The following is a 25251-nucleotide window of genomic DNA, read 5'->3' on the forward strand; positions in this document are numbered from 1 at the left end:
GAAACTTTTTAACTGCACAAAGCAGTTACTGAAAAAAGGCTGTTGGGTCTTCCTGAGGTACGGCTTTAGAAAGACATCAAGGCCTAATTTAAGATTAGATACACAGCTCTGAAGTCAGCTATGCTAATTAGTATGCCTTAATAGCTGTACTGTGTTTCTTTGCTTTTTGGTACTCAAAGGCAGACTTTTTTTGAACAAATATTACGGGAATTATTAGGGAACCCTGCGAGCGCCAAACACTAGCTGCTAAATGCCCTGACCTTGCTAAATTGGAGGATTAACATTGTTGCTAATAATAATCAGAAGAAAAAGAACAATCTGTTAAAAATTAGCAGCTGAAGACTTGTTATTTCATCCTGTCCTCAAAGAATTATTGTTTCATTTCCAGTGGAAATTCATGGATTCACAATAAAGTGGATGTATGGCTCATCTGCAGCTGCATAGGCAACATTTAGCTGTATTCAGCACTCTGCACTCCAGTTTCAGAAGATCAAACCGCCAGAGGAAGGCCAGATCTGTACTTCAGACTTGCAGTGACGCATATATCCCTATTATAGCAGCAGTAGTGGGATTCAGCTGTAGGAGCGTTTGATATTTGACACCATTAGAAGTGCAAGCCATACCATAGCTAGCAGCCGTGGATAAGATACTTTTAGGGAAAAAAAAATGGAAGATCTCAGTAATTTAATTCTCTGTTTCAAGGCAATATGGTGATTTTGTTTTGATATTTGTCTATCAGTTATTTTGAAAAACTGATTTTTTTTCCTGCAGGGTTTGAATAATGTATCTAAAATTCTACTTGCTCAGTTTCTGTTAAGTCTGAAGAAATAATAAAGAAATGAGGCAGCTCATAAAAGCATCGAAGAGACAAGGTGAGTAGGTTATCAGTAGTGAATCATGGATCTTCACAAAGAGCAGATCTGCTTCTTTACCCATAAAGACTTTTCATTCTTTAGGGAATCTCGGTACTGATAGTTAAGGAGGGGTCCGGTCTGGGTAACAGTTCAAAGTGGCATGCATGTTTGGAAGTGCGTGATAAGAAGGTATATGATTACTAAGTGGGGTTTCTGTGCAACTGCGCCCTTGGTTTTCCATACGCTTACATGTGTGTCATATTATGTAGCTACTTAAATGATAGTCGCGCATTCATATGGATTTATGGATGTTATTCTGAGAAGAAAAGGGAAAACAAAACATTTATCAACCCTTACTGCTACCACACAGCCTGCAGAATCTTGTAGGCTTCGTGCCTGCAAACCACTTTACTGCTCGTTCTGAGAACGTTGGAAATGGCAGAAAAAGGTTCTGGTTATTTGAATGAAAGGCCGTACGTGTGGGAGACACGTACTGAGCAGAAAAGCTCCAGAATTGCAAAATATTCCTTAGGTGAATGGCTCCATTTTACCAAAGAAAGAAAACAAACAGGTATTCTGTTCAGGCTCCAGCCCAGTCATGGAGAAAATACAGACTTATCTTTAGGCAAACAGGGTCTATTGAGGTAGGTATGCTGGATAAAACCAATGAAATACCTACAGTTTGCACCTGGAAACTCTTAACCCTTTCCCTTGCTCCCATATCTGTCCTCTCCCCCACTTTCCAAAACACTTGTCTCCGACAATGAACAGTTTTGAGTTTGATGTCGGGAGACACAAGGAAGGGTTTCACCGTTTTTTCCACGGTAGTAGCGTTAGTACTGGAATTAGCCATGGAGATAGCTTGACTGTCTCTGCTTCGTGTTTTATTGTGCTTGTGCCCTGTGAGTCTCCCTTTCCTCTCTGCCTCTGGGTTGTATCTCCTACTTTTGTGGCTTAAAATCAAAGCATGAGCTGTGTAATGTAGTTCTTGTTAGAAGGTGCTCTGTGTTTGTAATCCAGCCATTGGCATCTTGGTTGCCCTGGCAAGGACTGAGCTGTGCCTGGAGTGCACAGCTTTTCAAGGGGCGGTTTAGTCATTTGAAATCGATAGTGAGGGCGCTAAAGGCTAATAGTGGATTACATTTAGAAATGTAGGCAACTTATTTCTCACAGGGCCTTTAGGCAGAGCTAAACGTGAACTAGTGAGCGAGAGTCCTGACTCGATCCTAAATGCGGTGTGGAAACTGCCTGGGAGCTAAAAACAGATCCCTGTAAGCAATGTTAACTGACTTGGGAATTCCAGCCTGACTGGCTGCTCTTGGTGGTGAGTGAGGCGACGCGACCGTCCGCTCTCCAGCTGCAGGGTGCAGGCGTTGCCCCAAGCTTCAAGCAGCAAAGAGAAACGGGCTGAGGGAGCGCGGGCACCGTGCTGGCGGAGGAGAAACCCTCTTTCTGAAGAAGGGTTTCCGAACCTGAGGTGTATGTACTGCCAGCTCAAACCCACGGATAGCATGCACCCTTGGCACATCACAAAGGAAGCTTCAAATTTGATTTATACGTTTCTGTAAGGACTTAATGCTGAAACTTGACGGTGAAAGTGCCAGCTTTATTAGTTCCTCGCAGCCGGTGGGTTTTGCCAGAGTATCCCAGTGCTGTGGCTGGACCGGACTGTCCTCCTCTCACCGAGCTCTTCAGCCAGCGCAGGGGCTTTTGTCGGTACCAAATGCTGTTGCCATGCTTCTCAGACATGGATTGATCTCCTACTCGGATGCGGGGCTGCATTTAAAGTATCACAACTGGAAGTAGATGTAAAGGCTCGGTTTTGACCATAGCTATACGAATGCAGATAACTTTCTCCTTGAAAGCATTGTCAGTGACAGACACTGCAGGTAGGTAGAAATCAGCTGAGACTGTCCACAAACAACTGTGGTCAGACATGTGCAGTAAAATACTGTGAAGCCCCAACCCCCTTTGCGTTTTGGGGTGTGTTACTCCTTCTGTAGGTAAAAGCGAATCTCTCTGCGGTGTGATGTACTAATGCACCTCCCTGTCCTTCAGCTACTGGACGGAGGCTTTTTTCACATTGAAAAATTAGGGAGTATCAGAGGAGAGAAGAAGGTCCCCAGAGCTTTGAAGGGCATTTACCTGCAAGGGTTTTGCAGGAGGCCGGAACAGCAGGATGGGCAGCAGATTAACAAAATTGTCCAGGTCAGGAAATTATGAAACTGTGGGTTTCAGTCTCACCGGGAGCTTTGGGGGTTTTGTGGGTTTTTTTTTTTTTTTGGTCAGAATATTCTGGTTTTGTTTTTGAGACCTTTCAGAATAGTCACTGCATTTCAGCATCTTCAGCATGAAAAGTGAGGTCCTGTGGTTTAAAACAATAGGGGCATATTCGTGCCACCAAACTTTAGATTCCTAATTTAAGTAATTAATTTAGTTGCTCAGTCTTTTTAGGTCCTGTCTACCAAAGGAGAGAGACTCTTGCTCTTTAAACACCCTCTGACGAGACTAATACAGGCTTGGGAGGCTCAGTCAGCGCTATAAATGTTTTGAGATCCTTAAGAGAAAGATAACAGGAGGGTACTCAGACACATGAGTACCTTAAAGCCTGGGTGAGGATTGGTTAAAAGCTGTAATGGCAAAATCTTGCATGTCAGAAGTGTTCGTCTTTAAATAAAAGAAAAAATGTGTAGTTGTTCAGCAAATCAAGAAACAGTAATTCAGGGGAGTCAAGGGACTAAAGCAAGGAATTGCTCATGTTTCTACCCTCAAAGAAATAAGGGGAATTCAATTATACTGGTTATGCGCCTTTTTCTCCTCCTCAATTCAGTGACAATTTAGAACAAAAATAAGCCCAGCAGCCCACAAGCACATGAACGACTCTTAGTTAGCTGAGTATTAAGGAATTACATTGAATTTAAGTAGTAAGGAAGGAGATATACATTTTATTATTGCTTTTACCTGACTTAATTTACACGTGGGGCACATACGACTGGTGCAAAGTAGTCTTTCCACCAGACCATTGACCTTCATCCTTGGAAAAGAAAAAGAAACGTTACATAAATCACTCTGAGCGAGTGATGCCGACCTGGGGAACTCCAGCATTTCATCACAGCGTCGGTCGGCTTTGGACGACGTGGGTCTGGCTGCAGTCGCTTAGGGAGAAACAGACCCCGCCGTTTAACACCCGTTTGGCAGGTTCTGAAAGGTGAGTTTAAGACCTCCACTTTTCTGACGATTTCTGAACTTTTTTCTGTGAAAAGATATTAAAATTGGCAATTTATCTGTATATCACGTTGCTGGTAAAGTAACGTTACATTTGAATGTAGTTAAAGACAAGCTGTTGTGCTTTAGTTATATTCTGAACCTTAGTCTTCTCTGCAAAATAATCATAAGTGTTTCTGAGCGTTAAGAAAACAGGTTCAGAGAAGATTGTTTTATTATGAATGTTTTTAAGCTGTCATACAGTGAAAAGTGTGTAATAAGTGAATAAGTGTGTTTGTGTCAGTTTCTCAGATTGCAAAAGAGTTTTTAAAAAATGCCCAAGTGACTGAGGGTATGTCTTCACTTACTGGGAATCTTTACAGCCTGCAAGTTTACGACTGGCTTTGTGCGTCTAGGTAAGCTGCAGACGCAGCCATGCCGTGGTTGATGTATGCTTGGGGAAAAAAAAAAGCAATTACAAATTTGTTAGGTGCTTTTAAGAAGTCCTGTGTTTAGGAGCCAATTTTGTTGATTTTTTTTCAATGAAAGTAGCAGATACAAAACATTTACAGAACTTGAGAACAAAACAAAGCCTTCTGCACTGAATGATAAATTTAGATAATGGTAACAGGTAGGGTTATCTTGAGCTCTGTGCATCTATGCTTTGTATCATGACAGAACGGGGGTCTCCTCTCTGGTGGCAGAGTGGGAGCAGGACGCCGTAGGGAGCTCATTTTGTGGACTTTCCAGGCTTCATTTCCATTTGGGCAGGAGCAATACTGAAACGGCTTGGAAAGGAAAGGCAGCCTCACCCTCCTCCTCGAGCAGTGGCTCCTGCAGGGGCTGCTCATCTCCACATCTTGTGCTAAATTTGCATTTCAAAGGGAACGGCAGTGAGTGAGCAAAGCTTATCCTGGTATATATCAAGGTGTGAACTCTACTCTGCTACCTGTAGCCTCAGTCCTTCCTCAGCCGTTTCTGCCTCATCAGTTCAATGGCTGCTGTACCAAGAGGAGTCAAAAGAGAGAGGTAAGTCTGTTCAGAAGGAGCGAGGAAAACAGGCAGCAGAAAGTGCGCCCATAGGGCCTGTCTTGCTTCCAGTTACGTCAACATAGAAGCAGATACTTCAATGAAAACCAGGTGTCGTTTAGAGCTTTTTCACAGTGTGCTTAGAAAAAGCTGTCTTCTTCTGCAGCAGCACTTCACAGGAATTACTTACTCCTTAGGACGCAAAACAGAGAGACAGTGGTAAAGGCAGTGAAGAATGCAATTCAGGTTAGGTCTGCGAGTCCATTTAAATCTACAGGACCATAAATCCAGCTACAAGATTCACACTCTGATTACAGTCTAAATAGTAGTTTGCATTATAGTAGGTTGGCAGAAATTGAAAGAAATGTCTTTGAAGATTACCTGAACTGATGAGGTTACCAGAATCTGTTGTTTACTCTTGACACACAGAGACATTGTGCAACTTCTTATTGTGTTCTCCAAAGCAAACGGGGGGGGGGGGGGGGGGGGGGGGAACGGACAGAGCGTATAAAGGGAAATCGCATGTGTCCATCCTGTGTTTTTATTTCACGTTTTCCCCAAGGTGTGCGAATGCAAAATGAAGCTGTTCTTCCTAAGCGGCTTGCTGCTTTCTTGCTGTTGCCAAGCTGGGGCAGTGAAGAGAGAGTACTATCTCGGGATTATAGAGACGGTGTGGAACTATGCGCCTGGCAATAAAAATATCATATCTGGACAGCTCTTTGCAGAAGAAGAGTAAGTAATATGATTTTATACTGACTGAGTTTGATTTTTTCAGCATTGTCTACTTCAGACTGAAAATCTGGTGAGGTCAGTGAAACAACTAATACTCGTGTCAGTGGATTTTCTGTCAGAGATACAAGGGAATTTCTGTTTTTTTCCTAGCTTGCTGAAGAATTAACTTCCAGCCCTCTGCTGTTTAAAAGCACTGGAATATGCAAAGTGCTTTTTGTGAATTTATTGCAATTAAATCCTTACTAAGTAAAGACTAGAAGAAGACCACAAATGTTTGATGATGTTTAAGTTTGTATGACATGCTGTTGCTGAAGGGGAGGATTTTGCTTTTATGTCTTTAAACCCAGGAGTCTGACAAGTTTAAAGCTGGGGAAGGGGAAGGGGAAAGCACAGCATAACTGTTAGCAGGAATACTCTACCGCTGAAGGTTAACTGTTTAAACGGTCCAAGAAAAGCCACGATATACTCCCCTGAGTTAATCTGTGGCTGAGAAGATTCCTGCAATCAGACTTTCACACGGTGACCCTGTACGCTGAGTTTACTCCCTCCAAATCGCACAGAGCTCTGCGTTAACCCTTCAGACCTGTGCTTGGCGACCTACAAGCAGGTAAGGCTTCACCGCCCTCCGGCCCCTGGGGAGGGGGCGTGTTGGGGGCAGTCCTGGCGAGCCTCCTAACGTGCCCGAAACGTGAAACCCCCCCATCGTGAGGGTAAAGCCACCGCCAAGCTCCGAGCCCGTGGCTGGTGAGCGAGCCGGGGGCTCGGCCTCGCCGGCGGGGCTCGAGGCTGCTCCGCGGCCCCGCGCGCGGGACGCCCTCGGCCGTATCCAGCCGTCTCTAATAGCCAGGTGCGTACTTCAGAGCTGAAAAGTCTGCTCCTCCTTGCAAAGGGCGATTTAGCCAACGTGATAGGTCGATCATGGAAATGAGTGGTTTGAACAGGCTGTGGGAAACGGTACGGCGTTTCAAACGTGCAAGGGCTTGAGCAAGAAGACCTGAAAAAAAAGAAATGCATACCTGCTCTTATAAGGGATCAGCAGGTACCATTCGAAGACACAACCGTTTTTCTGCCTAGCCAAACTGTACCTCAGGCTGAGATAGCCTTCTTCGTCTTAAGATTCAAGACAAATTTATTCTGAAAAAAGAGCTTTTAGTGCCTATTATTTGTCCTGTTCACATGGGCAGCCAAAAATTGTATAAAATACTACTCTCTTCGTTCTACAAATATTCAGAAAAAAAATCCAGGTGGTTGTGTAATATTCAGCCTCTGTCTGCATGGCTAAGTCTGTAGCGCGAGGCATGTTTGCTCCTAACCGCAGCTACAGTTGTGCACAGCGCTGCAGAGGCCTGGTCTTTATTCAGGACCCCACTAATTAACACTATTCAAATACAAAATGAATATCTGACACTACAAATGCGGGTTGTGTTTTCTCCACAGGCAGGCGGAAGTCTTTCTCAAAAGAGGACCGCATAGGATAGGAAGCGTTTATAAGAAGGCCGTCTATACTCAGTACACCAATAATTTGTATGACGTGATCGTTGAGAAACCTTCCTGGCTGGGTTTTTTAGGCCCGATCGTTAAGGGAGAAGTTGGGGATTCCATTGTCATTCACTTGCGAAACTTCGCGTCCAGAAGCTACACACTGCACCCTCACGGTGTTAAATATACCAAGGAAAATGAAGGTAAGTGTCAGAATTTATCAGCAGTTAACCGTTCGTCCGGATGTCGGCGGCAGTCTCTCACCAAGGAGAAGTCTGCTCGGCAGACAGATTTAAAACAAGACACGATGAGCTTAAAGTAGGAGCTGGTTAAGAACTTGGGTGTTTTGGAAAAGCCAAAATACAAAGCCAAAAGTGGAATTCATAAAGAAGTCCCTTTTCAACATTTCACCTGAGATAAAGGCAATACGAGAGATGCAGGTTTTCAGGGTATCTGAAGGAAAAGCTGATGCTCTGCTGAAGAAAATATTGTTAACAGTGATAACCTGTGGTTCAAAATTCTTAACAGTAAACTTGTATTTATGTATGTATGAGATGCACATGAATTCCTTATAATGGAGAAGCAGCTGCTGCTTGGTAAATAAATTAACGGGATAGAAGTCTGACACACTGTAAGATGAGCGGTAGTGGCACCACTGGGATCAGTGATGGTTTGCCATTGCGATGGCCTTTCTTACCACACTCAGGTAGTGGGGGATTTTCAGGCTGTGGAGCATTGCCACGGTTTCACTGAAATCAGTGGATTCCTGGCAGATGTCCAGGTGGAAAAATCACAGAATTCTCCCCGGCCATTTCCAATGCTGGTCAACTGTTTCTGTAGCATCTTTCATAAGTACAGCAATCCATGGACACGCACATCATCTGTCAGAGATAGCATCACGTCCATCCTCTGAATGGCAGAGCTCAGAGGGTTGTGGTCAGTGGCACAGAGTCTAGTTGGAGGCCTGTAGCTCGTGGTGTCCCTCACGGGTCAATTCTACGTCCAGTCTTGTTTAAGTTGTTCGTCAGTGACTTGGATGAAGGGCTAGAGGGCACCTTCAGCAAGTTTGCTGATGACACAAAACTGGGAGGAGTGGCTGACACACCCAGGGGCTGTGCTGCCAGTCAGAGGGACCTCAACAGGCTGGGGAGTTGGGCAGAGAGGAACCGCATGGAGTTCAACAAAGGCAAGTGCAGGGTCCTGCACCTGGGGAGCAATAACCCCACGCACCAGGGCGGGCTGGGGGCTGACCTGCTGGAAAGCAGCTCTGCAGAGAAGGACCTGGCAGTCCTGGTGGACAACAAGTTGAGCATGAGGCAGCAATGTGCCCTTGTGGCCAAGAAGGCCAGTGGTACCCTGGGCTGCATTAGGCAGGGCACTGCCAGCAGGTCGAGGGAGGCGATCCTGCCCCTCTCCTCAGCCCTGCTGAGGCCATACCGGGAGTGCTGGGTCCAGCGCTGGGCTCCCCAGGACATGAGAGACATGGAGCTCCTGGAGTGAGTCCAGCAAAGGGCTACTAAGATGATGAAGGCACTGGGGCATCTCTCCTATGAGGAGAGGCTGAGCGAGCTGGGACTATTCAGCCTGGAGAAGAGAAGACCGAGAGGGGATCTGATTGACGTGTACAAATATCTGAAGGGGGCTGGGGGGGGTGTCAAGAGGATGGGGCCAGACTCTTCTCTGTGGTGCCCAGCGACAGGAGGAGAGGCAACAGGCACAAACTGAAACACAGGAAGATCTATCTGAACATGAGGGAAAACTTCTTTACCTGAGCACTGGCACAGGTTGCCCAGAGAGGTAGCGGAGTCTCCTTCGCTGGAGATATTCAAAAGCCGTCTGGACACAATCCTGGGCAATGTGCTCTAGGTGACCCTGGCTTGAGCAGGGGGGTTGGACTAGATGTTCTCCAGAGGTCCCTGCCAACCTCAACCATCCTGTGATTCTGTGATCCTAAGGAAATACAATGATAATTCTCATCTCCTCTTTGAAAACTACAAAATGCAACGTGCTGTGATGAAATCCAGCAATTAGGCTCTAGCCTGCCAACTCTCTCTCTGACTCTTTGTTTTGTTCGTTTCTATGCTATTAACTGCAAGCAAGAAGCACCAGAATATGGCCATAGAAAGTTGCATAAGTGGCCCTTAAAAATAGTGTGAGAATTGTTAGAGAATGCAGTCTTTAAAAATATTTAATTCAAAAGAATATATGAAATATCAGCCTAAGTTTCTTGTATTCTGTGAGGCTTTCATTACATCCAGTATGTGGCTGGATATGGGCATATTCTGCAGGAGCAGACCAGTGTGTTATGGAGTAACAGATGTACTTCGTGGAGCAATATTTGCATCTTTCCATTTCTATTGCTCTCATTCCAGAGACACCTAAATTACCTGGGGCTATACGCAATGTTTTAGACCAGATTCCAAGATTAATATTTAACAAATGTTTTACAAATATTTGATTTGTTATCTTTTTAGTAGAAGTACATGATGCCCTCCTCATAAGGACCAAATTTGGTATCCTATTAAAGTAAAAGCACTCCCATGGCATTCAAAGACAAATGAAGAGGCTCTTAAACAGAAGGGAAAGATCTTCTCATCTGATTTTAACGATTTCTTCCCTGCGTTCAGGTGTTCGGTCAATGTTATCGCAACATGTAGTCAGCTTTGAAGCATGGCAGGTGCACAGCTGCCGATTTACTTCTTATGAAGGCCAGAACTAAACATGTGCTGGTGGTGCTGGTGGTACAACACCTTCATCTAAGCTCCCCAAATTCTATTTTAGATGATTGTCATTCTCACACTGTAGCGTGAACGCGTTGTGCTAACGTTGGCTGTGTGGCATTCCTCAGGTGCTTTTTATCCTGACAACACCAAAGACTTGCAAAAAAAAGATGACGCTGTGAAGCCTGGAGACCAGTACACTTACACATGGGATGTGACAGAAGATCAAGGTCCAGCTGACGGAGATGCAGATTGCATAACCAGGGTTTATCACTCCCATGTGGATGCTCCAAGAGATGTTGCCTCAGGGCTTGTTGGACCTTTAATAATTTGCAGGAAAGGTAAAAACAAGTAAATAATACATAAAACAAATAAATAAATATGCAAGATGATTCACAGTGGTTATTGATAAGGATAAGTGAAGTATTTCCTGGAAGAGAAGAGGATTACAGTTTATTTTGGAATAGCAACATTTTGTCTTTTCAATTAGCTGCCATGTTGTAGTATCAGATGTAGTTTGATTTTGTGTGTGGGCTGGATATAATCTGTAGAATGCTTTGTCCACAGATGCGTATGAGTGCAATGTATTCATTTTAGTAATGCAAAAGGATGTATGAATACCAGTATGAAAAACAAAATTAAGTTTACTGCACCATACAATATTTATTCTTAATAAAGCTATTTTGTAGCAGCTATCGAAACTTTTTTTGTAGCATCTATCAATCAAAACTATGTTTTTCTGAACATAGCTGGATGTTTTACATATACACCTGCACTTAAGAACAATGACAAAATATGGAATAAACTGTAAACAGCCTTAAAGGTACTACACTTAAAACTGAGGAAATAAATGATAAAGTTAGTTACCAAAGGCTTTGAATATGTTCTTTTCTTTTTCAGGTACTCTGAGTAAGAACAGCGATAAACACTTTGATGCTGAATTTATCCTTATGTTCTCTGTGATGGATGAAAATCTCAGTTGGTATCTGGAGGATAATGTCAGGACATACTGCTCTGACCCTTCCAACGTTCACAAAGATGATGAGGACTTCCAGGAAAGCAATAAAATGCACTGTGAGAGACCTTTATGTTAAAGTTGCTTGTCACTGGTGTAATGAAGTAGTATTTTGACATCTTGTCTCTTTTGAAGATGAACTGTAGATTTCTCTTTTTAAGTAGGACTCTTTCTTGGAAGATTAAGCTCCTCTTAAATAAAAAAACGTTGGTTTAGAGGCCTGTTGTTGGCCTCGCCAAAACCGACTAATATTTTGCTGCCAGGTTCAGAGGCAGCAGGATTGGAGCAATAGCCAGCCTTTTTTTTAATTTTCTCTCATTGTCAATCATCTGGCACGTCGGCAACGATTGTAAGGTCAAACCTTTGGAACTGCGATATAAAATTCCTAGTGGCCAAAAATCTATTTGCCAGTATAATTTCCCAGGAACTGGGTTTTGCTATTTTAGTTTTTAATGTTGCAATTTGGCAAACCAGTTTTTACTGTTAGTGTGAACAAAGAAGATAGATACCTTTTACTCTGACACAGATTCCAGACTCAAAGCAGGAACTGCTGCCTGTACAGTTAGTTGTACAGATCAAGCGTGTCTGATATTGGCCCAGCTTAAAGGGTGTGGATTGTCCTTTCGAGCCCATTTCCATCTGGAAGAATAGAGCAATGGTTGCATGACACCCTGTTCTGAACAAAAGATCCTGAACTCTGTAAAGGTAACTGTGATAAATAACATCTCTTTCAGCAATCAACGGGTACATGTATGGATACCTCCCAGACCTCACAATGTGTGTGGAAGATAAGGTAAAATGGCATCTTTTTGGCATGGGTAATGAAGCTGATATCCACGCAGCCTATTTTCATGGACAGACTTTAATAGAAAGGCATCACCGCGTCGACACTATCAACCTCTTCCCAGCCACCTTTATTGATGCTGTCATGATACCGAGGAGTCCTGGGGAATGGCTGTTGAGCTGCCAAGTGAATGACCATATTGAAGGTACAGAACAAGTTACAACAATCAGAAATTTTTTAGCTTGAGCTAAAAGTGTACTGAGTCACATTAGCACTGCCGCTGACATAGTTACATGCCAGGTGACATTATTCTCCCCCTGTTAAGAAAACAGTGTTTGAAATGTCTAGAAGTGCATTAGATAGGCTCGAGGACATAGCCGCTGAAATCAAGGCAAGTCTTGTCGGTAATGGAAAGTTACTGTCAATTGGCTGCACTTTTGCAAGCCCCAGCTTTAGACAAACAAAAACGTGATATATACACTAGCTCTGCCTGGAAGTAACTAACCAGTTTTGTGATTCCCAGCCAAAGAGTTGGGGCTAATTCTGTGTTTGGGCACTAGGCACAGGACAGACAGAATAACTTTTTGTGCTGACAAGGACACGCTCTGGAAAGTGTGTTGGCTGCTAGGCAGAGAAGAGCTGCGTTTCTCTTTCCTGTATCTTCTTACATTTCCAGGGTGGGTTAACTATATGAAATGCGTATAAGCTGATTCCATGCTTTTCCATAATCTATAATTCCCTGTAATTGAATTGGAGAAGTCATTTGTCATAAAAGTAAGACTGATCAGAGATTTCAAAATCGTGCTCCAAGATTTGGAAGTTCTGATTTGAAAAGAGGTATGTTTAACTTACAGAGTCAGCTACACAGAGGAGCTAAGTTTGGAGATAGCTGTCATGTCAAGCAGAATCCTGGTTTGGCCGAAACACCCTGGATGAGACTTTTAAATCCTACAAATAGGATTCTGACATAATCTATAGCTGTAAAAGGGCTCTTTTTAGTGCGTTAGTTGTATCTCCAGCAAGCAGACCTCTCTCTCTGCACCTCTGGGTGCAGAGACCCAGGAGGTTCACAAGTGAGTCGCTGATCAGATTGCTGTGGGAAGATGGTCAGTCTTGCCATGACTGAAGCGCTGACTGCCGGTGCTCTGTTTTCACTCTGCCCCAACCCCCTCTGTAGTTGCAGTGTCAGTCATATCTTTATAAGCAGCGTGCCCCTTACCGCGCACGGCTGCCTACCTTACATACCATGGTCATAGAGCGCACACACACTAGCTCAGCTGGTGTGCGTTATTTCATACTGTTTCTCTTCCTTTTTGTCTGTGATGTGTGTGTCCATCAATGGCGTGGGAGTACCCCGAGGAAGAGAAGGACCTGTTAGAAGCAAAGGAAGAGAGAACAAAGTGCAGTTTCCTTTCCGTAGTTTTTTTCTACCTCCTCTTTTTTTCTAGGCGGTATGCAGGCCCTTTTTAAAGTAAGAGAGTGTAGAAAATCCACAACAGATCATAATGAGAGCACAAAGATAAGACAGTACTTCATTGCCGCTGAAGAAATCATCTGGAATTATGGCCCATCTGCAATGAACCATTTTACAGGACAGGAATTAATTGCTGACAGGTAAACGCCTCTAATTTTAAAAGCTCTACTTTCCAAGCAGAATTGATATAAACATGCTAAGTAAGGCAAGCAATATGGTAGAAATAGGCAGCCCAGTTGCACAATGTGGCTTTGTCCTTTGTTCTGTGTCTAGATAGTAAAACCCAGATCAAGTCATTGGATCTCTCTAGTCCTCAATTTTTTTCATCTGTGATTTGAGTTAAATGATACTTACCTGTTCCACAAGGGGTGAGGCATAGTTCATTATCTGAGTAGCGCTTGTGAAATGTGGAAAGGTCTTTTTTTGAAGATACAGTAGAAAGTGTAGACTAAATCTTCATGCTTTCACTCTATTTAAATGTTGCTCGTTCTTGGTGTTTGTATCTACTGTACTTGGATTATTTGTAACTTTTAATAAAAATACATTTCAGAAGTGCAGAATTAGGGTTACAAAGCATTGAACAGAAACCATTGTTGGTGAGTCTCCAAGCGCTGTGGGGGGTCTATAAGAGCAACGCAGCAGGATATTTCTCTCTCAAAGATGAAATAGTGAAACATAAGGGATTTCTGCGCATCCTTACGTGGGACTGCATATAAGCATGAGGCCATACCACTGAGTGGAGGCTCAAAAGATCATCTTAACATGTGATACTTCAGAAAATAAGGATGAGGTCCTTACTGCCGTTGTAAAGCTTGGCATTATGCCTTGAAATCTTTGCTTCTATTATAATATTTCTTTCACACAGTGAATCTCAAATATTTTTTGAACAAAGTGAAACAAGAATTGGTGGGTCTTATAAAAAAGCCGTTTACAAGGAATACACAGATCATACCTTCACAGAACATAAAGAGAGGCTCCCGGAGGATGTACATCTTGGACTCTTAGGTAAGATATTTAAAATGATTTCACGTCAAAGATTTATGAGCCATTTCCAGCAGCTGGCCACGCCTCCTGCAGACGCTGGCAACCGCAGCCTCCTCAGAGAGATGCCGGCGGTGCAAGCAAAGCCCTGGGAAGTGGTGCTGTGGCAGCCCACGCCTGCATCTCCCCTGCAGGAACATGCCACAGTCTCCGGGTGCTGTGACTGCATCGCGAGGCTGGGGAGCATCTTGTTGCAGCGCTGCTCCCGTTTACAGCTTGGCTGCCCCTGCTGCTGCGCTGGGATGAGTTCAAGGTTGACACCACAGGTCCCTTTCCAAAGGGAGGAGCTGTCTTCCGTCTCCCGGGGCCTCCATGAGGAGCGGGCAGTCGGGATGCTGCGGGGGTACCGTGAGGGTGGGCAGAGACCCGCACCGCAGCCGTGCAGGCTCAGCGGCAGTGCGGGAAAAGCCACCAGCCATTACCAGGAGCTCCTCTTTGCCTGTACGTCATTTGACTGAAACACCCTGTTGTTAGACTCTGTGCTCTTTTCTAGGACCTGTTATTAAGGCAGAAGTGGGTGAGAGCATCAGGGTGACTTTCCGAAACAACGCCAGCCGCCCATTTAGCATTCAGCCCCATGGTGTGAGTTACCGCAAGAGCAACGAGGGGGCATGGTACGGTGCCGTCTCCGGAGGTGTGTGAGCAGGCAGGGACCTTGCAAGCCCTGGTGAACATGCCAGAGTACATGCTGATGTAATGGGAGAAAATAAACAATGTTTGTTGGTCTTAATGTTGATTTTTGTAATAGGTACTGAATCTCCAGCCTCTCATGTGACTCCTGGCGCCACGTTTACATATGAGTGGAACGTGCCAGACCATGTGGGCCCTACAGACCAAGATCCAGACTGCTTAACCTGGCTTTACTATTCAGCTGTGGATGCGGTCAGAGACACCAGTTCTGGCCTTGTGGGTCCTCTCTTGGTGTGCAGGAAAGGAGCTCTACTCCCTTCTGGGAAACAGGTTAGTCAAAGAGAAAAATGGAGGCGTTTACACCATCGTAACTCAGTCTGCTTTCTCTTTTCTGAACTGTGCCCTGAGAGCCCGCCACTTTAATGATCATCAGCACCACCGCCTCGCCAGATCGCTGTCTCACACGTGTGCTGAGGGTAATACACAACATTTAAAAAGTTTTTAAAAAAAAAAAAAAAAGAAGAGGTGGAGGGAAGGGGGAAAAAAAGGGAAGAAAAATCATCAGGTTCCAGATAGACAGACACCGTCTTGTGAAACCACCACTGCAGGGAGCAATCGCTGGCATCCAAGTCTCAGCCAGGATGAGAGTGACTCGAAAAACGTAGGGGCTTTAAAGACCAAAGTACTCATTCATTCCTGGAGGTGGTTTCCCCCAGTAGAAGGAATATTAGCAGTAGATGCTGTTCCACCGGTTACAGCAATTAGAGAGCTTTGCGGGTATCTGAATGACGCAGCGCCAGTGTACACGTCTGTCCTAGTTTGTAAATTATACTCTTGAATTCTTATATGCATAGAAGTTCTTCCTTGTCGTGTTCAGTTCAGTCATTTCTGTTGTCTTTTGTGCTATGTCTTCTCAACAGAAAAATGTGAACAGGGAGTTTTTTCTACTTGCCACAGTATTTGATGAGAATCTCAGCTGGTACTTGGATGACAATATTTTGATGTTCACACTCAATCCTAACAAAATTGCCAAAGATGATGAGGATTTCCAGGAGTCTAACAAAATGCACTGTAAGAAATTCATTTGTTATGGTTAGCTAGCCAGAGGCTTCGTTTATGGAGTAAGCTTTTACTGCTGCCACCCTACGGTATAGAGGAAGAGATTGTGTAGCGGCAGAGACTCGTCCCTTTCCGTTAGCACGAAAAGCACATCTGAATGCCGTTCGCTTTCAGCTCAATGTGGTCATCAGTTCAAAACGTAATGCCAGCTGCTCAGCGTCCTGCGTGGCAGCCAAGCGCTAGCACCGCCGCGTCCCCCTTGAAGGAGGTCTGCGGCCCGCGCGCAGTCCCTCCAAACGCATCTGGGAGCAAGAGAAACCCAACCTCTGCGCTGCAGAGGATGTGGCTTGAAGGGAGGGTTTTGTCCCTGTGAGTTCTGGGTTCCTTTAACAGCGCTGCCGTCGCCTTACAGTGCAAATCTTTGCTTCTTTACCCGGGCTCGGCTGAATTCCTTACGGATCACAGCCATAGCTTGCTACTGCATCAAATTTGTGCAAGTTTCGTGTGAACGAACAGCTTTATCACCGGCCCCTAGTCTAGCAAATATTTCCCAGTCTTTAAACATATTTGCTTGTGCTCTTTCTTAAATTTTTGCCCTCAGTGACATTGCTGCTATTTTCCAGGGCCTTGAGAGCGAGCGTTCGGTGGTACTTGTGAGGTCCAGGCTTTGACAGGCTTGCACAAGAGAGGCTAGTGAGAACTATTAACGCCAACTAAAAGCCGCTGTGGGTTGGCTTTGCTGCGTGGTACTGGCAGACTGCACAGCCGAGCCGATGCTGGTTGGCCGAGCCACCACCGCCTGCCTCAGATGCTGAGCAGGAGAACGGTTCAGAGGACGTTGCCGTTTGTTTTTTCATTTCAGAATACTTTCAGGAATATTCAGGGTAGAATTTTACCAGATTACTTTTAAACACTGGGTTTTAAAAGTTGCTTTGCTCAAATCAGTTTTGCAGTTTTGCTAACGTAATACAGTATTACACTACTGCTACTTCTGTCAGACTAAGGCATCACGTTACATCTCAAGTGTCTCTTACCTACTATGTAATGCAGAATATGTTACGTGTGTTAACCAAACTTTGCTTCCTCAAATCTTCTACAGCCATTAACGGTTATATGTACGGAAATCAACCTGGCCTTGAGATGTGTAAAGGAAATGTGGTTTCCTGGCATTTGATGGGCATGGGGTCAGAAGTCGATATCCATGGGATATATTTTTCAGAAAACACATTCCTAACTAAAGGAACAAGACGGGATACAGCAAATCTGTTTCCACATTCTTTTCTTACAGCTGTTATGAAGCCTGACTATGAAGGTAAATGTCATGGTTGCTTTTTGGCCTGCATCCTGCACGCAGCAGTAACCTCTAGGTAGAGAAACTCACCGCAGCACTGCCTCCGAGTTGCTTAGAAGTTGCTGCTGGCCGCTGCCCAGCCGACGCTCGTGCTGCGAGCCAAGGCTCATCTGCCTCTGACATTGCATTTCCAGTGGTCCCCAAAACACACCTTTTAGGGCATCTTTACCCAAAGGCCTTTGAAGGGCTTGTGTAGCTGTGCTGCCAGACCAGCGGGGCCATGTCTCCCGCTGGGCCTCGCCACACGTCGGGGGCAGCTGCTCTGCTGGCTCCCCGCTGCCGTGCCTGCTTGCTGGACGCTGGTCTCAGCGCCGCCTCGTGCACCAAATTTTGCAGGTGGAACAAGGGACAGAAGACTCTCATTTCAGCCTTCCTCATTTCCACACCGGTGAGAGTCTGGCCCACTTAGGTAAAACACCGTGGCTAACAAGAGACAGGTCTGACGATTTATACTATCAAGCGATTTCTGAAAGAAACTAGGTGAGAAGTGCTACTTTAGGATATTACGAAATATTTTGAACGAAATGACTGAGAGGAGTAAAAAAAGTAGATTGTTGTTATATGTTATGGGTTTATCATCTTGTCTTACCTAGTGTAATGCTGTGTTAGCATTGCTTCCTTCTATTTATATGTTGGTTTCACGTTATCTTTCAGTTTTTTGCATCAGCAGGATTGATTTAATAATAGCAGATTTTTTTAATGTTTTAGTGCTTGGAAAAGTCCTGTTTCCTCTTTTAGAAACTGTTTACTTATGACCATTTTATGCTTGGAGCCAAGCTTTAAATAGCTGATGTTTTGAGCCTTTGGGTGCTAGCACGGTGTAAAGCTATATTTGAAAAGCAGCAAACGTGCTCCTAGGAAGTAAACTCTTAATGCCAAGGCCTTGCTTTTGCTAGCTCCTGTGTATGTGCTGATTATCCCCAATAGCCACGTTTTGCAAAGAATTGCCATCTTATGTGAGCAATAGCTTGTATCTCAGGCTCTGAACTCTAAATCAACACAGGTAATAGAGTTTCAAGAGCTAGTCCTAACCAATTTTTGGCTTCGCTTTATTTCTTGTGTAACTTCTAGGCGTTTTTGAAGTGTCGTGCCTGACAACGGATCACTACACAGGGGGCATGAAACAGAAATACAAAGTGAAACAATGCCACTGGTGGAATGTGGACCCATCGCTGTATTTGCATACAAAAACTTACTACATTGCTGCAGTGGAAGTGGAATGGGACTACTCTCCTAACAGGACGTGGGAATTTGAGCGGCATCAGTTTCATGAAGAAAGGTAAGATAATGTGGGACGTACAGAAGATGAGAAAAAAAAAAATGCAAAAAGCAAAGAACAACTCACTTCTCTGAACTTCTCTTTTCGTCCCAGCAATCCAGGCGTTTCGAGGCGCATTGTCTTTGCGTAGGTATTTTCAGGGCTCGCTTGACTTTGCAGTCCTTCCCCAGTAATGTTGCCACCTAACTGTGAGCCAGACAGCATCATGTTTGTGAAACGGTCCAGCACAAATCTTCTGCGGGGCACTTGCAGAGTTTAATGGATTCTGGATGTTCCATGCATATTTATTATTTACTGGTGTTGGTACAGGCCTTGATATGGAAAAATGTTCCTTAAGTTGTAGCTATGATGACTTCCTTGTCCTGATAGTGGATTACTTACTTACAGTAGGTAACGTGCGTTCGTCTCTTGTCTATCTGAACTCTGAGTAGCGTTCTTGAGCAGCCATGCAGCAGTTTTCTCCTTTTTACTCCCCTCATTTCTTTATCTTGCACAAGATAAGATGTTACTCTATGACAAAATCTGGTCGTGTTTAAATAAAGCCTTAGCCTTGGTGCATTATTCCCAGCATTTGGATCCCAATCAATCAGTGGGAACTGACTGGATCAAACAATTCATATCTGTTAGATAGAGGGCCTAAATAACGAACTGATGAATTTGTGTGCGCTACAACTACCTATATAACTTCGTTTGTGGTTAAAGTAGATTGTACCCGTCTATATTTGTTTATCGGCTTAGATATGTTCTCATATTTTATACTGTTCTTCTCATCCTGATAGCACCTTTTCTTGCCCTGCACAGTTGGCTCTTTCACAGTCCCAAACACAAGCAATATGGACTGTGATGTTATCAGATTATTTTTAACTGTCTCCAGTCCCCATGATCCCAGCAGAGAGTCCGCCTCTCGTGTTTCAATTCAGAAAGGTACCTAAGCAGGCCTTTGCAACTTCTAGGTTGCACTGCAGGTCCACAAAAGTCACGGAGGGCTTTACTTTTCAGAATACAAGTAGCTGGACGACTTCTCGTCATTTTAAGTATCTGCCAGCTGCAGTGTTCAGCCTTCCCTCAAATACTACCTAGGTTCAGTCTCTTTGTACTGATTTCTTTCCCTTGTGGGATACGCGACCTGCCAGCCTAACAAAAATGTTTTCGTGCCGAAGATACTAAAGGTCTATATGATCACTGTTCCACTGAGCTGGATTTTTGTTCAATGGTTAATTGATATACCTGCAAAAGAGGTTATAAAATACATGAAGAAAGTTCTGACGTAGTCTCATGTCTATCTTCTATTTTTCACAGCCCGGGCAATCCCTTTTTAAATAAGGAAGACAAATTCATTGGTTCAAAATACAGAAAGGTCGTGTATCGTGAGTACACTGATCAGACATTCAGTACGCCCAAAACCAGAGCTGAGGAGCAGCAGCATCTGGGAATCCAAGGTACCGTCATCGTGCAGCTCAGTTTCAGAGCTGGGAAAAGTGCAACGACACAAAACAGATGCTATTTTAGTAATACTGAGCCTGGTTCTACCCACACTAAGCGCCCAAAGCTATGCGGAATTGCTACCTACATATCACTGTGTATTACCTATTACAGTGCTTGCTTTAGAAGAAAAAATTTCTGGTTTTGTGCCTGATCACAGGTCACTGTTTTCAAAGTTGGCATAAAATTATGCTGCCACATCCAAGCTGACTTTAAATACGCAGTAGGTGCTCAGAGCTTTTGAACATTAGGCCTCTGTTTAGATGCCTAACTTCAGCTACTCGAGTTTGCATATCATAGTGAATGCACATTGTCTGCGCCTAGTTTCCAGTTTAATTATAATTATATCCCATTTTATTGTATCTCTGAACACAACAAACTCTCTCTTTCAGCTCTGATCATTTGCAAAACCAACTTAATCTGTCTTTTCAATCCAATAGGGCCATTGCTTATGTCAAATGTTGGAGATAAAATCATAATAGTTTTTAAGAACTTGGCATCGCGACCTTATTCTATACATGCCCATGGAGTGAAAACAGACGCTTCTGTTGTTGCTGTAACTAACCCAGGTATCAAACCTCCGTTTGCTTAATTCTAACAAACAGGTAACATCAGGCCTTATAAGATCTAGCAAGCTTTCAAGTTAGGAGAGCATGAAAGATATTTGTTTACCTCAGCTCCTTAGATTTTTGCGAAGCTATTTATTATTGATATTTCTACACTTAAAATGTCCCTGCTAATTATTGCTACGTATCGTAGCCCTGGACAGATCAGTAATTTGTTGGCAAAGCTTGGCTGCACCTTTCATGTAAGCAAAACAGATTTGGCTACCTAGGGAGAGTATGGCATATATTATCTATTCTCTCAAAAGTTATTCTGTGATCGTTACAAAAGATACACTTACTTTTATTAAATATGGTAAACTGGATGGTGCAGTCACACAGAGGAACACGGGCAGGAAGAGTCAGCGATCTGCAGAGGGGAAATCACGGTAAGACGCCAGCCAGTGCAGTACTTGGGAAGAGGAAGGTCAAGACAAAAACAAGCTGTGAATGAAAACAGCGTCTGGTTCAGGACAACCTCTTACAGGTCAGCACACAGCAAAACTTTTAAAAATTCACCATTTACTTAATACAGGTGAAACAAAAACGTATGTCTGGAAAATTCCTGAGAGATCTAGTTCTGGGAGAGGAGATCCACGCTGCATCGCCTGGGCGTACCATTCAGCTGTGGACATCGTCAAGGTACCTTATTAACAGCAGTTAGTTTAAAGAGTTTTGAGTTCCTGACTTCAACACAGATATACTTACAATAGAAGGGAGACGAGCTTGAAACTCCCTGTGCTTTCTCTGGCAGGTCACCCCCCACCATCACCATGCGTTTGACCTGGCCCTTGAATAATGCAGGAAAGTCAGGGCAGAATTAGGAAGTCACGTTCCCCTGTCACGGTCCTCGTTCCTTTGTTGTTGGTATACATCACCTCAGTCAGTGGCGTTTTTTTTTTTAAGCAAACATTTTATAGCTTTCCCAATATCTAATCAATTGTGTGGGAAAACTCACATGAGCGACTGTGCAACACAAATATGCCATTTTTGTATGAGCACCCTTCATCCTTACTTTCTTTTTTTTTAATTCAAATTAATGCACCCCCCCCCCTTCATGTCTTGCAAAGATGAATGGAAAAGCGCTAAGAGGGCTTTCCTTTTGACAGTGTGAAACCAATTTTGAGTGGAAACCAGCTTAAAAAAAAATCCTAAAAATCTAAAAAGGAAGTGGAAGCAAAAAAGGAGATGAGTGAGAAATGAAAACGGACTAAAAGTTTATCTCTAGCAAGACGTGACAAAAAAGTAGTTACTCTTCATGGTCCATTGAACTTGCTCTGTGGGTAGCACGTATCGGTAACCTTATTGTCAGATACTGAAGCATGTAAAAATAAGAGCATTTGTAGCTGTTATTAAAAATACTTCTGCTTATATTAGTCACATCTTGTAATTATTTGATTTTTTTTTTTTTCATTTGTAATTTCAGGACACTTACAGTGGATTAATAGGCACACTTGTTGTGTGTCATAGACATTATCTGCCATCATTTCATATTAAAAAAAAAGTTCAATTTGCTCTTCTTTTTATGGTTTTTGATGAGAATGAGTCATGGTACTTGGATGAAAATATTAAAACCTACTCTAGCAACCCACACCTTGTTGACAAAGAAGATGAGGAATTCCTTGAAAGTAATAAAATGCATGGTATGTTTCCCAATTTAGTTAGTTAATGTAATGCTAGAAACTCTGAAAGCACATCCTGGAGAAGCTCAGCCTTCCCAGAGAGCCATGGGTAATGCAGGTGCTTGAGAACAGCACTGGTATCAGCAATGGTTTATGGTAAAGCACTTTTAACTACTTACTTTCTAGCCAAAGATGCAAAATATAATCAGACCCATTCATCATATGCTGTCTTTTTTTTTGGTAAAGAGATATATATATAAAACAAAAAATTGACTTAATATATTAATAGATCATTCAAAGCAGTTTCTTTTGCCTAGTAGCAGCTTCAAATTCTTGCATTTATTAAAGTCTAGAGAATAACATGACTCAAAATACTGTTTTAGTTTGTTCTCTCTCTTTCTCTCTCTCTCTAGCCATTAACGGGAAAGTTTTTGGGAACTTGCATGGTCTGGTTATGCATGTTGGGGATAAAGTAAGCTGGTATTTGATGGGAATGGGCAACGAAGTAGATCTTCACACAGCACATTTCCATGGCCACAGCTTTGATTATAAGGTAACAGGCCCTTTCCGTCCTTTCTTTCTTTTTTTTTTTTTTTTTTGCTGTGTTACGAATGAGAGCTGGACCCAATACCAAGGAGTGTAACCTCTTGTGAAAAGTCAGATGTTAAAATATTAGGTAGCAGTCTTGCCATCTGACCTTATGGCATTTTGTATTTGATCAATGTGCAAGAGAGTCAGCGAGTATCTGCCAGGGTTTATTGTACGGAAACGTGACAAGTTGCTCTGACACGTTAGGGGTGAATTTTCATAGAACAACTATAATATTCCTTCATTTCCATTTAGCTGCTAATTTTAGTGAGTGGATGTATGAAATGAGGTTCCTGTCGAAATGACATGCAATAGAGCAAGTGTTCCCCCCCCCCCCCCCCCGCCAGTTGCAACTGAAAGTTTGGCAGGAATATGCATTTAAGTTAGCATATGTTACCGCCACCTGGAGAGGCCACGCTGCTTAACCGCTGTTTCTTTTCATCCGGAAGCAAATAGGAGTTTACCGGGCAGATGTGTTTGACCTGTTCCCTGGAACATTTCAAACTGTGGAAATGATGCCGAGGAACCCTGGCACCTGGCTGCTGCACTGCCACGTTACTGATCACATCCACGCGGGGATGGAAGCCACCTACACAGTGCTCCCAAAGGAAGGTAGGAACCTCGCTATCGCAGTAACGTTCGTTATGCTTAAAGATGCCCTACGGGGCTCACGGACATGCCAGGGTACGCAGAACCAGTTCAGGCCGCTAACAGTATTTCACAGTACAATACCGATACATGTAGTAATACGGAGGCCAGAATGCTGCACATCAGCTCACCGTACTTGTCTCAGTGTACTGCTCGGAAAACAAAGCTAAAGGACTGCCTCTTAACTGACAAGTGCTTCAGCTTCCCAATCAATGAAAGTAAAATGGCACGTTTTCATTTAAAAAAATATCTTCATGAGCCAGAGTATTTCTCTACTCCAGCTCTATCTTTATTTAAAAAAACAAAACCAAGAACAGGTAACTAAAGCTGACGTCATCATCCTCACTAGCCAATGTACTGAAAATTAAAATCCTGCTTTCTTTTTAAAGGATATTTCAGCTTTACAGGCACTATTACCTTGCTTTAGCAATATGTTACCTACGCAGTACGTTGAATCTTGAAAAACTGCAGTTCTTTTTTTAATATGAAGTGAATACAATTTTCACAGCATCACTTTCCTGTATTAAAAGGATACAGCATAATAGGCATGTATTAATTGACAGAAAGGGGGAAGTAAGAGCGTTTTAAAGGGTACATAAAATGTATATGTAAAAATACAAAAAAAAAAAAAAAGGATTAGCACGTTAAACACAATCCAGTTCTACACTGTTTTATAAACCATTCTGATTTAAAGACTACGCTGTGCCAAACTTGTGCAGGCAATAGAAGAGCTGACTTACAGTACACTGAAAGAGATGTAGAAATAGACTTCTACCTACCCAGAGAAGCAGTACATTGCATTAGTCATAATCAGCTACCTATAGACAATCCAGTAGTAGTAAGTGCATTTTTGAGGCTTTTTTTTTTTTTTTTTTAAATCTAACTCATAACATGTAAAAGGTACTGAGATCTATTGTTTGGACTGTTGTCCTCGTGCATAGACAAACTCTTGATGAAACGGGTATAACAAAAGCTGTTTTTCCCCCTTGCAGACAAAGCGTCTTTTTTTCCCCTAAGATCATTCAATCAGTTAAAGTGGAGGAGTACAAGAGGCACGCTAGAACGAAGAAGCCGTTTTACCGCAGTGATTCCCTGAGGTCTATCTTCAGTGAGGCATTTCTTCAGAAACACCGTCTCCTGGACGATCCCTTTCAACGTGGGTTTTGGAATATTTCATTTGGTGGCCGCTGCTAACAAAAGGACCACAGACTGAGACAGGTGCATGGATATAACACTTGTTAAGGATATAAGCTTATAAACAACATTCTCCTTCAATAAACATTGTATCTTGCCAGCTACTTAGCACGTTGTAGGTGATTCCTAATGTGTGTTATTTAACTGCTGAGGAACAAGCATATACGCGGATAATATGGAAGAGCCAAGTGAAACGTATGCTTTTTTTTTTTTTTTAAATTGTAATAAACCTTTGTGGCAGCAAAATTCGTTTTCAGCTATTTGTCCCAGATCTGATGTCACACTTTACTAGTCAGATATTAGTTGTTACAGGAGGGGAATTTGGCTATCACTTGCCCCATAGGTTCAAAATTAATACATATGTAGGATTGTATAATAAACGTCTAACAAAATAATCCTATATTTCTGTTGAATTACAATTTTATCAAGTAATATCTTTCAAGATAGTGAAGCTAAGAGAGGAA

At 43.2% G+C, this 25251-nt stretch overlaps 1 protein-coding gene and 1 long non-coding RNA gene across 14 annotated transcripts; one reads left to right on the forward strand and one right to left on the reverse strand.

Moving 5' to 3' along the window:
• The first annotated feature begins 318 nt into the window (after positions 1 to 318).
• CP (ceruloplasmin) lies at positions 319 to 24895 on the forward strand. Of its 13 annotated transcripts, XM_068955137.1 has the most exons (22): positions 2180 to 2743; positions 3873 to 4062; positions 4737 to 5087; positions 5650 to 5819; positions 7257 to 7501; positions 10147 to 10359; positions 10919 to 11092; positions 11768 to 12022; positions 13266 to 13431; positions 14157 to 14296; positions 14826 to 14966; positions 15081 to 15292; positions 15883 to 16033; positions 17121 to 17333; positions 18444 to 18651; positions 19951 to 20090; positions 20574 to 20702; positions 21271 to 21377; positions 22162 to 22378; positions 22771 to 22910; positions 23395 to 23557; positions 24586 to 24895. In XM_068955137.1, the coding sequence occupies exons 4-22, from the start codon at positions 5665 to 5667 to the stop codon at positions 24687 to 24689; spliced, it is 3273 nt and encodes a 1090-aa protein (XP_068811238.1). In that variant the 5' UTR covers positions 2180 to 2743; positions 3873 to 4062; positions 4737 to 5087; positions 5650 to 5664; the 3' UTR covers positions 24690 to 24895. The 13 variants fall into 13 exon arrangements, with proteins under 13 accessions (XP_068811240.1, XP_068811236.1, XP_068811233.1 ...); XM_068955135.1 differs by lacking the exons at positions 2180 to 2743; positions 4737 to 5087 and adding an exon at positions 777 to 872; XM_068955132.1 differs by lacking the exon at positions 4737 to 5087 and having other exon boundaries at positions 2161 to 2743.
• Positions 12029 to 21264, reverse strand: LOC138068228 (uncharacterized). Its single transcript, XR_011142954.1, has 3 exons — positions 21038 to 21264; positions 18718 to 19878; positions 12029 to 13188 (listed from the first exon to the last, which is right to left on the reverse strand). It is a non-coding gene; the product is annotated as an uncharacterized lncRNA (long non-coding RNA).
• Positions 24896 to 25251: the final 356 nt, after the last annotated feature.

The sequence above is a fragment of the Struthio camelus genome, chromosome 9, assembly GCF_040807025.1.
Source record: "Struthio camelus isolate bStrCam1 chromosome 9, bStrCam1.hap1, whole genome shotgun sequence".
NCBI classification, from domain to species: Eukaryota; Metazoa; Chordata; class Aves; order Struthioniformes; family Struthionidae; genus Struthio; species Struthio camelus.

Bases quoted from the DNA above. Each gene is read 5' to 3' on its own strand.
- CP (XM_068955139.1), top strand. From the start codon at position 5,665: ATGAAGCTGTTCTTCCTAAGCGGCTTGCTGCTTTCTTGCTGTTGCCAA. The intron at 15,293-15,882 runs GTTAGTCAAAGA...TCTTCTCAACAG, and splicing joins TACTCCCTTCTGGGAAACAG to AAAAATGTGAACAGGGAGTT. The intron at 16,034-17,120 runs GTAAGAAATTCA...AATCTTCTACAG, and splicing joins GGAGTCTAACAAAATGCACT to CCATTAACGGTTATATGTAC.